This window comes from Oncorhynchus nerka, linkage group LG21 (genome assembly GCF_034236695.1).
Source record: "Oncorhynchus nerka isolate Pitt River linkage group LG21, Oner_Uvic_2.0, whole genome shotgun sequence".
Taxonomy (NCBI): domain Eukaryota; kingdom Metazoa; phylum Chordata; class Actinopteri; order Salmoniformes; family Salmonidae; genus Oncorhynchus; species Oncorhynchus nerka.
This window is the reverse complement of record NC_088416.1, coordinates 30503738-30516467: the sequence shown is the minus strand read 5'-3', so window position 1 is coordinate 30516467 and position 12730 is coordinate 30503738. Positions and strand designations below refer to the sequence as shown.

The following is a 12730-nucleotide window of genomic DNA, read 5'->3' as shown; positions in this document are numbered from 1 at the left end:
CTGGTAAATCCCCGTTTAATCTCGTCCTTCACTGCAAGTCTGAGAAAGTTATTCCAAACCTGCTCTGTTCTTACTAAAACGCACAAACAGGACCGTGACGGTCACACATGGGGTATATTATTATGTTGAAAAAAATGTCCTTTTATATTAATCTAGACTACAAAATATTTTAATATAGTTTACTGTGGCCTCATAACTGCTAGGCCTTTACTGTCAAATTGTCATCGTTGTAAAATATCTGGCATGACTAGCCTAAATAACCATGTACAAATCTAAGAAACATAGCATGCAGTGTGCACTGATTACATCTTTGTTTTGGATAATGATTAAATGTTATCTAGGCCTAATACCGACAAGAGAGGTTAGTAACTTATAGCTTATATCATTGACCAATGTTAAAATGATTTGGATTTTATCATACCACCTCCCTCTCTGCTCTCCCTCCCTCCCTGCGTTCCCGCTCTGCCTCTACACTGTAGCCGGTGAGTGGTAATCCCCTGCCGTCCACGGTTTACTCTGAGCCGTATTTAATTCATCTAACCCCCAGCTGCCGTCCTGGTTACTCACTGAGACCGACAGACTGTGAACCACTCCGTTTATTAATAATTCACCAGCCCTCCGCTTCTCCGGCCGCGATCCACTGCTGCGCCTCCGCGCGCTCTGGGCCTCCGCGCGCTCTGGGCCGCCACAGCACTTTTTTCTGGGTTTATTACACTTTAACAGCTGTTAACTCCAACTATTTCATTCACTCGTCATATGTACCGGGATTAGCGTATACATATGCGCGTTCTCGTGAAGTCGCCTGGCATAGTGATATGATCAAGTATCACCTCTCCAAAACTTGCAACATCTATGGTGCCAGATTTGGTACTAGTTGTGGTCTCCTTTTTATCTCGAGTAAATATGGGCATTGAAGAACAAGTGAAGAAGAACCAAAGGGAATTCCAATTTTGTATTGTTTTTTTATTAGGAGGACCAGAGGATGAGGATAACACAGAGTTCCTTTGAGGCACACAGAAACAACAGCTGATTTGTGAGCGCGTAAGTAGAGTCTACTTACTGTCGGCCCCTTGCAAAGAGAGACCTCTGCTCTGTTACTTGGGAGCTGACGATACGCTAGCATCGTGCACGGATTTGCCTCACTGGGTATTCGGTGAACAGAGCGGACGGAAGGGATGGCGCACTGACAGGCGACCAGAGCAAGTCCTCACAGCTCCGACAACCGCCGCCCGTGTTTTTATGGAAGTCCCACGCGTGAATAGCGGACATAAACACCCCGAATGAAGCCGGGAAGTGGTTGACTTGGATAATCCGTCTCCCTTTCCTTTCCCTGTTGGAGGAGAACAGTAAAACTACAATTTAAAAAAAATGTTCACCGGGCCACAGTCCGTCCCTTATTAGGGTTATTTTGCTTCCGGTATCAGAAGAAACGAGTAGTTTTCTCTCTCCCACACTTTTTTTGGAAGCTGAACTTTTTTAGAGTTGAAAATGGGTATTTGAGACTGTTGGCACATTTCCCTGCTCCACAATGGTACGTGCTGTGTAAATCAATAATTTACTCTTTTATGTATCTGAGAGCTTGTAAACATCTTAATGTTTTGTTTAAACAGGAAAAACATCACGCTAGTGCATCAAAAACGATTAATGATTACCCCCAAACTTATCTTGTGAGTGGTTTAAGGAGTAATACCGTACATTAAAGTTAACTTTGCACTACCCAAACTCATATTGATACTGTATAGGATTTTATGTTAAATCATATATATAAGTGGGTTATATTTGAACAAGGATAACGCGGATAATTTATCTTCCTTTATCCTCCACTCAACTACATTCCCGGGGCAGTTGAGCTGCTTCCAGTCATTGCAGCTCTTGGTCATGCTGTCGCCCCCTTATTGAAAAGCAGAGCACGGCTCTCCACCAATAAAGCATCTACTTTGATGTATCTATATTATACACAAAGTCAAGGCAGCATTGCACAATCCAAACGCGTCAAGAAATTGAATAAGCAGTAACATAAAAGCCGAATTCACCTAATGTGAATAGTCAACGAGCGCATTTACTTGTTGGTTTATAAGCGCATTTTGGCTACAGTTTATAGGGGACGTTACACTAAGAGTTTGATTTTTTTTTGCTGAAATCAATATTAGTTGTGGAAGATAATTGGCGAGACTGCTTTCCACTCGTGCTCTGTTGTTAAATATTATCTACCAGTATAACGTCTTACCGACGGCTGCGTATTTACGCATAGCTGTAAAGGCTATTCACTGAATTCAGGGCAGTAAGGAGAGCACAGTACCATTCTAATAACCACTAGACCCACCAAGTCCACAGCACTGGCCCTTGTGATGGATGGCATGTTATGATATTGTAATGGAGAGTTTAGTTCAGTAGAGGTTAATTTCCTCTATGACTTGAAACATTTAACATGAGTTTCTTGAGAACAGATAATATTGCTGCACTATAAGTAGGCCTAGACCAAAACAATGTTTGATACAAGCTTTACACAGTAAAACAGTGGGGTGAATCATGTCTCTAAGACTGTCAAGTAAAACTACCCGACTCCTGATTCAATGTAAGCACAAAGGACATCTATTCTGGTCCTTTATTTGATTTGTGTGTTTTCCCAAAGTAGTCCAGTTGTGGGATATTGGGTAGAAGTGGACTGCTATTAGGCTCTACATTAGTCATGGAAAGTGTTACTTAATGAAGGTCCTTGACCTTCAGCTTGATCTCTTGGCATAGGATCAATTGAGTTGGCCATTTTGTGTACATTGCCTATTGAGGAACCACTGACATGTCGATTCCTACAATTCTATTTGCACATGAATATGGAAAAGTATTTGTCTGAATAATTATGTGTTTACTTGCAAACTGGAATGGCACTAGTCCAAGTAGCTCAACAGTAACTTAATATAAAAACAATATTCAGGACAGGCCTCACATGGGGTTATGTTTATTTGTTTTTCAGCTACTTAGCAAGTCACCTCTTTTTTATGAAAAGCTTGACAGAATTTCTGCCCAACATATTCTAGACATGTCAACACACATAATCAGTATTTAAGGATGCGAAGGCAATCCTTCAAACTCACACTGTTCATTGAGTCCCTTCACTTATCGAATATATTGTAGTTTAGGAGTGCATAAATATATGCATATATTAAAGAATAACATATGCTTTATATGCTTCACAAAATAATGTATGCTCTCTTTTCTAAGTATTCTATAATGCCGTTCCCTCTATTGACTTCAGGCCCTAAAAGTAGTCTTTTTTAGAGTGCTCCATGGTCTGGCCCAGGGTCAGGATGTGTGTGATTTGTATGATGAGGAGTACTGTATCATAATCTCAAGGAGCTGTGTAAATTGTTAGGTAATTGTATATCCCACTCTGTAGATGTTGATGTGTATGTACAGAGGGAGCGGCTCACCCCGAGATGATCAAACAGGCGGTTTCCAGGCCATATGTTTTCAACAGCTCTTGTCTGTCGCTGCCAGTGATGTCATCTCTCACTGTGTATATGGGTCCTCCTTCGCCCTTTTGTGATCTGTGGTGTAGAGGCTACCATATCCTTATTGGCGGTGCAATCCAGATGAATGCTGGGGTTTGTCTTTGTTAAATAAACACTTGGGAGGTGGTGATGGCATGCATATGTGTCATATTAACCCCTGGTTGTGATCCTATAAAGGGTGCAGAGAGTTGTCTCTCAGTTCTGATCCGAGGTCAGTTTCTCATTTCATTTTTATAGGTTTGGTGTCATGCAAGGTCATCTTAGATTAGCAGTTAGGGTAGACTCAAATCAAATCAAGTTGTATTAGTCACATACTGTACATGTGTTTAGCAGATGCTATTGCAGGTGTATGTACTAGTGGAGCCATAACCTATGAGGACTATGTACATAGACTATGAACATGGATCAAGTTTTGGTAGCTGTCCATATGCTGCAGAAGTTGTGTTGCATTTTGAGCCATCCTGATTCTTCAGAATGAGGCCCCCTGTTTTAGAATGCCAGCCTCAGCCCTTTAAAGGCATCTTGCAGTGCCCACTGCAGAGAGAAGAAGATGTCCACATCACACCCATTTTTAAATTTTTGTCATTTAGTAGATATTCTTATCCAGAGCAATTTACAGGAGCAATTAGGGTTAAGTGCCTTGCTCAAGGGCACATCAACAGATTATTCACCTATTTTTCACCTAGTCATCTTCAGGATTCAAACCAGCGACCTTTCGGTTACTGGCCCAACACTCTTAACTGCTAGTCAACCTGCTAGGCTACCTGCCACCCCTCACTAACCTGTTGTCCCGCATTAAATGTGCATTATAGTGTATTTTTAGCGTCAGACCAAATAGAGATGACGGCGAGCAGATCATGTAAATGGTATTCAAAATAATGCCTCAAATGTTTGATATAGTCCAGACTATATAGTGCTATGACCAATGCAGACTGCACACCAACGCTTAATGAGTCATTTCATTCCATTTAGTTTGGAACTGTTTTACAGTCTCTTCTGCCCTCCAAGTTTAATTTGAAATAATTTCCCAACAGTTGATGTCTTTTTGCCTGCTCTCCAGTTGAGGGTCTCCAATGAAGAATTAGTGTCAACACCATTATTCATTCAATTGAGCTCACAGGCTATTTATCAGTTGAGTTGTATTTGCATATTTCATTTTTCAAAATGTCTTCTGTATTTAGAACCAGGTTGAGCAAACATAATAAACTAGCATCAAATACATTATCCATACCTCAGACTTAAAATGGAATGCAAGAGAAAGTATCAAAGGCAAACCCCAAACAGCCCTACAACAATAAGCAATCTCCAATCCTACACACACCCTTCTAATTATTACCCCCCCCCCCCCCTCTTACCCCTCACCTCCTGAGATGCAGGTGTAAAATATCCCATTTTTCCAGCATTGTTCCCTGAGGTGGCTCTGGCGTGAACTCACACAACGCACAGAGAGAGATGTTTTAACTTATGCTGTGCCATGAAAATATGCCAAGTGGGGCAACCCCCATACATATAGTCCATAATTATTTGCACCCATGATTGAGGTGAACAAAAATGAATGTATAATACAAATACTGAGCAATATTGTATGGCTCAAAAAAGGAACATATGTTATTATATACTAATACAATTGCTCAGAGAAATATATATTTTTAAACAAAGTAATTAAAAACAATTCTGAAAAAGATAGGGATCAAAATGATTGGATCCCCTGTTTTCAATACTGTAGAACCTTTCCCATGTTTTCAATACTCTAGAACCCTTCCCCTGTTTTCAATACTCTAGAACCCTTCCCCTGTTTTCAATACTCTAGAACCCTTCCCCTGTTTTCAATACTCTTAGCACCCTTCCCCTGTGAGGATAGCCACACTGAGCCTTTTTCTAAAAAGTTTTATGAGACGGAGAACATGTTGGGAGGGATCTTAGACCATTCCTCCATACAGAATCTTTCCAGATCCTTGATATCTTTCATCTGCTCCAATGGACTGCCCTCTTCAATTCAAACCACAGGTTTTCAATGGGGTTCAAGTCCATTAGAATTAGTATAAAATCATTTAATTTTGGGGTGGCGCAGTGGTCTAAGGTACTGCATCACAGTGTTAGCTGTGCCACCAGAGACTCTGGGTTTGAGCCCAGGCTCTGGGGCGACGCACAATTGGCCCAGCGTCGTCCGGGTTAGGGAGGGTTTGGCCGGTATGGATAAGCTTGTCTCAACGCACACTAGCGACTCCTGTGGCGGGCCAGGCGCAGTGCACCCTGACCAGGCCGCCAGGTGCACGGTGTTTCCTCCAACATATTGGTGCGGCTGGCTTCCGGGTTGGATGCAAGCTGTGTTAAGAAGCAGTGCGGCTTGGTTGGGTTGTGTTTCGGAGGACACATGGCTTTCGACCTTTGTCTCTCCCGAGCCCGTACGGGAGTTGTAGCGATGAGACAAGATAGGAACTACTAACAATTGGATACCACGGAAAAGGGGGTAAAATAAAAAAAAAAAAACATTTAATTTCCCCAACAATTTACCATGCAATATAGATCAGAGTGCCAATGATTATGGACCTGACTGTATATAATTTTGATGAGAGAGATTGTGTGTCTGCGGCATGGAAAATAAAGTATTTCTGCCTTTGTTTCAGTTGCTGGTCAAACCCACACAGTTACATTGAGCATTCACTGTTCACCAAACATGGGAATGTTAAGAGATCAAATCTCAATCAATTGCTTTTGATGAACATTTGAATTCTGTAAAACAGCACATCTAGGTCACTCAATCACAGACATCAAATCACTTTTTGTAGCTTTTTGGGTGTTAATTAAGTGAGTCCTTGATACTATTTTTGCTCATATGTTGCATATATATAGAAAAGGGGTGGCATATATAATTGACAACATGCTCCATAAAAACACAGAGAAAAGGGAAAAGGGGGCCAGTGCTACAGGGAGCTACATCAAACAATCAGTGCCGCCTCAAACAAATGATGCCCCTTTTCAAGTGTGAAGGCAATCCATGCAGCAGAGAGGGAGAGAGAGGTTTAACTCTGCTATCCCTTCATCCTTCCACTCCTTCATTCCTCCCTCCTTTCAGCAAACCACTGGTCAATCCAACTGCTTTTAGTACCGTAACACCCTCAGGCCTGAGAATAAGCCTCTTTCTCTGATGAAGAGACCGGTATCATTATCACAGCAATAGCCAATATGTGGCAAGCAGAACTACTACTGTTAATGCCTTTGTTAGGACGATATGTCCATTAGAAGAGTAGAGGACATACTACAGATGAACCTTGGTCTTTAACAACCTTTGAAGAGCTGAGAAACAGCATTTCTTGTAATGGAACTCTTTTATGGTTTCACTCTGTTCTCCTCCATATATATTAATGATGGCCGGTACGAACATGGTTGTTGAAGCCGAACGTCATGAATCGTCCAGTTTGAGTTTTCGGTTCTTTTGGATGACTTGCACTCACATTTCTTATTCGGAAATCTAACTTGAAGAGTAAACATACAAAAGTAAGCAATGGATTTGCATTAAATGATTAGTTTATACAGCGTACACAAACACACCAACACACACACAGGCACAGATGCCCCTTCAGTGTTAAAAGGGAAAGGGAAAAGACAAGAGTGCTAACCTCTCATTGGGTGGGATATGAATAGCCTGTGTTTCTAGCCACATCTTGGTTAGCCAAAGTCTGGGACTTATTATAGTGTTGTTTGTTTATGCATGTGTCTGTGTGTGTAAGTATTCCTTCAAGTATTGTTCCTGTGTTTTCTCTCTGTGTGTGTGTGTGTGTGTGTGTGTGTGTGTGTGTTAATGTCTGTTTTTAGTGTATATAGTGTATGTTTACCAGGTACAAGTTAAGAGTAGCATGCTTCCAGAGTTGGCTTCGAACAGTGTTTGTTCCTGTTTTGTGAAACTTGAGAAATCAGGATTTAAGATTCTGGAAAATAGGATTTTTCCCCAGCTCTCCATACCAAGGTTTGCTCCCAGGCTATGTTGTCTGGGCTGGCCTGCCTCAATTGAGGGCAGAATTGGAATGGATGCTCATTCAGCGCTCAAGGCCCAGCTGGTGTGTTCCACAGCATACAAATGAACTGTGCTGAATGGAAACAACACTTAGAAAAATACCTTTGCTGCATCGATCAGTGAATGTATGCACCGCGTGAATGTTTTGTGCTGAATCAGTCACCGCTGTGGGAGAAGTCACCAGGTGACAACCAGGGACAGGAAATGCCATTGTGTCAGTGTGTATTGTGTGGTGTGATCCAAAAGCAGCTGAAACGGTCTGGTCTCCATTCTGGTTCTAGCACCGGAGTTCAGGCCTGCATCATATATGAGTTGGCTAGTGCACATTATGAATCATGATTTGTGTGTGAGTAGAAGAGGGGTAGGGATTTTCCATTAGAGGTTCTGTACAGGATGCTGATGTTGCTTGACTGAACTGTAATTGGCACATAATATTTTACCAATATTAATAACAATAGTTATAATTATAATAATAATAATAATAATAATAATAATTAATACATCATAAATACATAATAGCAATAATATTATAATTATGTTATTATTATTCAATTTAAAATTATGTTGTGTTTTGATGTGTGTTGTATAGGTTAAGGAGTTGTTTAAAGGATGGTAAAGGCATTGATACTATGAATGACTGTTGTGTTACGTTTCAGGCCACCGAAACCTTTCTGGTGAATGAAGACCCCTCCAGAGGTCCTGGGATGCCTGAATGCTTTGTAGTATCAGATTCCTACAGGGTATGCATTATTATTGTTATTATTATGATTATGTAATGTGTTATTTGAGTCATTAGTCATTATTCTGACTGATGGTCTGCTTTCATGCTCTTGGTAATTACACCACAATCATAATGTCACTCACAGCTCCCTCTCCTCAGCTGCAAACCATTACAATCATTATTTCCACACACACTTCGAGAAAAGGGCCTTGCAACTCCGCCGAAGCGCCCTTCCCTCGTGGGAAAGAAAAATATAACGATAATGTGCAGCATGCAGAGGTTGTATAAAATGAAAAGCGAGCGCATTGGATTTACAGCGATCGGCCTGAAATGAAATGGTAATAAAAAGAGAATTGCGAGATCGGGGGAGTGGGAGTCTGTGGATGACTGAAAATGTGATTGTTAATGAGGTGGGAGACAGTTTTCTACTCTTTGTTTCCAGCTAAAGCCTTTCGCCAAGTTATAGAGAATCTGGGTTGCTACAGTGTATTGTGTGTCCCGGGGTACAGAAATGAGCCATAATGGGAGGTAATCGAGTATCATGGTTGGTGGAGAAGTTGGAGAGGGGAGAAGCATTAATATGACCGTATTAGATATCAGGGCCAGTGAGTTCAAGGCCATCCAGAGAAGGGTATCTGTACTCACCTCCTCATAGGGAGGTTAGGCCCCACACATCGCCACTCCAGCTACCTCAGAATCCTCTGTCTGTCCATTTTGTCTTCATATATGAGGGAGTAGTTGTTTGCGAATCCTAATCTTAGAGCACAAACTTTGAACCCTGTGACTTCTGTGCTTAACTTGCATTTGAGTTGTTCCATAGATTCTGTGTGTTCGTGGTATACAAAACAACCCTTGCAGATGCTGCTACAGTACTTCATTATAACAGCAAATCCATGATTGACTTTACCACAATGAGTTTTGTAGCACAGCAAATATGTATATTCCATCGTGTGAAAAGGAGAGACTCAACAACCATAGCATATGGCTCTACCATGTGTTACTTAATGAGCAATTTACTCCCATAGACCACTAAATGTGGGGCACATTTAAGGAGCGATGCTGGATGAGTGTTTGCGTGTGTTGCAGTCAACTCAACTCTATAAAGGAGGAAAACAGTTTTTGATCCCCTTCGAACCCACTCTCTGTAACCTTTCACTTTTGTGGTCCCGTGTGCTTTTTATGACTTCAGAGAGAGAAAGATAGAGAGAGAGAACTGCCATGAATACACTGAGTTAGACAGAGACTACAACTTGGGAACAGGATTCATTCCACCTGCTGTTACACAACTGTCCAAATTATGTGTATGTTTGTCACTCTGAAAGTTAGTGCTTATCAGAATTTATTTTGGTATATCATTTTCAAAATATCAAGGTAACGTTTGTCATTTCAGTCATTTCGTATTCACGGATGGAATTAACCGGTATGGAATGCTGTGAGCATGACCTTGTGTGGTGAGAAGGGGAGGTTACAGTTATGTGGTCTGCACAACCCCCTGACCACACACTTTCCCCTCCCTCCATCCCTCCCTCTCTGTCTCTCTCTATCTCTGACCTCCCTCTGTCTCTGGCTCCCCTGGTTGTGTGCAGTATAATTGGCCACACAGAGCTCAGATCTCTTTGTTTCTCCTGCAGAGGCTTGTGGTGTAAATGCACAAGCAGTAGGCCTCGTAAATCTGAGGGACTCCAGTTGTCAGATCAAAATTTCAGCTCCACAGTGACTTTACTCCCACCAAACCCTATACCACTTAGGACCTGGTCCAAAACTTGTTTTATTCCTTTGTAAAAAAAAAGTGTGTGTGTGTGTATAATGTAAACATATGTTTCCCATGCCAATAAAGCCCATTGAATTGAGAGAGAGAGATTTTGTCTGTGAGAGGGTACATGCCTCTGTAAATTGTTTTCAATATGACCAATATTCTGTCCTCCTTCCTTGGGACACTATCTTGTTTTATTAGCATACAGTATGTTCTCATCAAGCAGTCCTTAGGTTGGGCTGTTTTTAATTTTCAAGTCAACTTCATTGAGCAAATGTCCCCAAGCCAGACCAACAGTGTGGCTCTGCTGTTTCAACTGCAGTCACCATTACAGGTTTCAGTCTGGATCTGATGTCTGATAGTGTTCTATACACTCTGCAATGAAATGTCTTACTTGTACATCGGCCTGGGCTGGAAGTGTGCACTGAAATTCAGTCAACATGCAGAAAGTGCCTTTGTATCAGCGGGCAGAAACCAATAGAAGTAACACAAAATGTGCAGAACACTGACAAATATTTTTTACATTTGTTTCACAAACTAATTTATGCAGAGGCAGTGTAACTGTAGTGTAATAACAATGTAATAATATTGTAGGTATACCCATTCATTTACATAGCTAGAGTAAAATTTACATGGGTCTAGATAAAAAAAAAAAAATCTAAACCAAGATCCCAGTGTTGTTCTATTCCAATCTCATTAAATATTTTGGCTATCTTCTCGTTTCTCAGATGGAAAACAAATGACATTTCCAATATTTTAAGTCAATCTCTTAATATCAAGTCTTTATTTATCAACATTATGTCTTTATTTTCGGCCATAGGCCCCATATGAAGCATCACCTTTGACCTTACAGCAATCACATTCTTATGCTTGTATGGACTTTACTAATTGGTATATAAACATATTTCATAGAAAACACATCAAAACAAAATCACATCGTAGCTATAGCAAATGTTTAGCTCATTGCAAAATACAATGCTCAGACTGGAGGATCTTCTGTAAAGCATGTTACCTTCTCGTTTGGGATATAGGCTACTCTACATGTTGTATTGGTAAAACGCTGGATAGTAGGCATTCGGCGTTCCTATTCATTTAACCCTTGTAATAACATACTTGTTACCCTAAAGAAAGAGAACGGTGTATAGTCATTATGCATGTTTACTGAGTATGAGCTGAAACGACCGGATTAAGCATTAGTTTGCCCAAGCATGATTTACGAAGTTGGGAGATTCATGTTAATGATATTATGTTGTATAGCAAACACCGTCGCCCTTGATCAACCCCCCCGTGCGCACGAAAGGAGAATCGGTGGAAGAGGGTGGGAGACAACTTTTTTTCCCAAAAAGTTTGTGTAAGCTTTCACTTTCAGCCTTCTAGGCGGGGTTACAGTACAGCATGGAGTGAGCGAAACAGGACGGCGAGCGATTGCAATGCAGCACTACAGCGAACTTCCATCCAATTTAAATAAGCTCTCCAATTTTCATTTCTAAAAATAACCATGTACTCCCCGTACTGCTTGACACAGGTAAATGCCATTATTTAATTGTTATTGCTTAGTATACAGTCGGGGTTGCGGGTTAGATTAGTGCTCCCACCATTTGCAACTATGTAATAGTTGAATTTGAGTTTATTTGTTAGTCTTTGTTCCTTTCTGATAGTATGTACCTTGTATCGCTGTCACCTTTTCTTCTTAGATGGCATTTCTTCGCATGGCTTTCTTATGCGTTTCATTACACATGGTTTTGTAGAGAAAATGGCGCTCCTCCCGAATCTATTTAATATAAAAGGAGGGGAGGAGGGGAGAAGTGGAGGAGGAGAAAGGAGTGAGTGTAGGAACTGGACTGAAGTTTAATGTTACATGTGATGGTCTTACATTGACATTTTCCAAAATGTTGATCTCGCAAACGCTTGGCAGTGAGAGAGGCTACACGTGGAAGCGTGGCCGTCAAAAAGCTTTATCCGCTAACGGTTGAATCTGTGACAGTCGAGGGCTTTAGGTCGGTGTGTGCTGCCGCCAGTTCTACAGTAGCCTACTGCTCGATGCTGATTAATATAACGTACGTATTTAGTGAAAGTAAATGTTCGGGAATATAATGTATAGACTATTTTACGCACGAGTATCTCACTGCATATATGCGCCATAAGGATTATTTTCAAGGTTCTGGTCATGCCCAGTTGATGTTATCTTATTTTAGTGACTCTGGTCCACTGTACCTAGCACAAATACTGTATTTAATCTGCTATTATAAACTCTTGACCATTTCTGTTCATAGTAAAACAACCATCCCAAAATTTACAGCAAAGAAATATTCAATAATTTTGAATAAGAAACCTACCTCTGATGTTTTACTCTGTGCTGCTTTTCCCTAAATGTATAACCTACTTTCAACTATACAGTGGATGTCCAGACCCCACAACCTGGTATATTTGGTATACATACACCATGCATTGTAAAGTTCACTCATATTCAATGGGGAATTACTCTGGTACTTCCACGTGCAATATTCCACATTTCCACAGTTGGGCAGCTAAGAATAGCGTATGAGTTATACAGCTTATTGGCTCTAATTGGTAATTGATAAGGTTCTACCCAAATAAAATGTACTTTTGTTAAGCAATATAGAATCTCTTGCTATATAATATAACTAAATCAATTATTGTTCAATATGCTCATTAATGGTAAAATCTGTTTTGATATATTGTGTTAAAACTGGAGCGTTGATCAGGTAACA

The 12730-nt window shown here is 40.7% G+C and overlaps 1 protein-coding gene across 14 annotated transcripts in view; it reads left to right on the top strand.

Annotated features, from left to right (window-relative positions):
• Positions 1-734: 734 nt before the first annotated feature.
• LOC115125244 (nuclear factor 1 X-type-like) overlaps positions 735-12730 on the top strand; it is a 162425-nt gene continuing 150429 nt past the window's right edge. For 2 of the 14 annotated variants that reach the window (XM_065006581.1, XM_065006584.1), the window contains exons 1-2: positions 742-1531; positions 8181-8264. In XM_065006581.1, coding sequence (XP_064862653.1) covers positions 1529-1531; positions 8181-8264 — 87 coding nt within the window. In that variant the 5' untranslated portion in view covers positions 742-1528. Of the gene's footprint in view, positions 1532-8180; positions 8265-11346; positions 11524-12730 lie in introns of those variants that run through there. The other 12 variants (XM_065006572.1, XM_065006570.1, XM_065006573.1 and 9 more) reach the window with 11 other exon arrangements.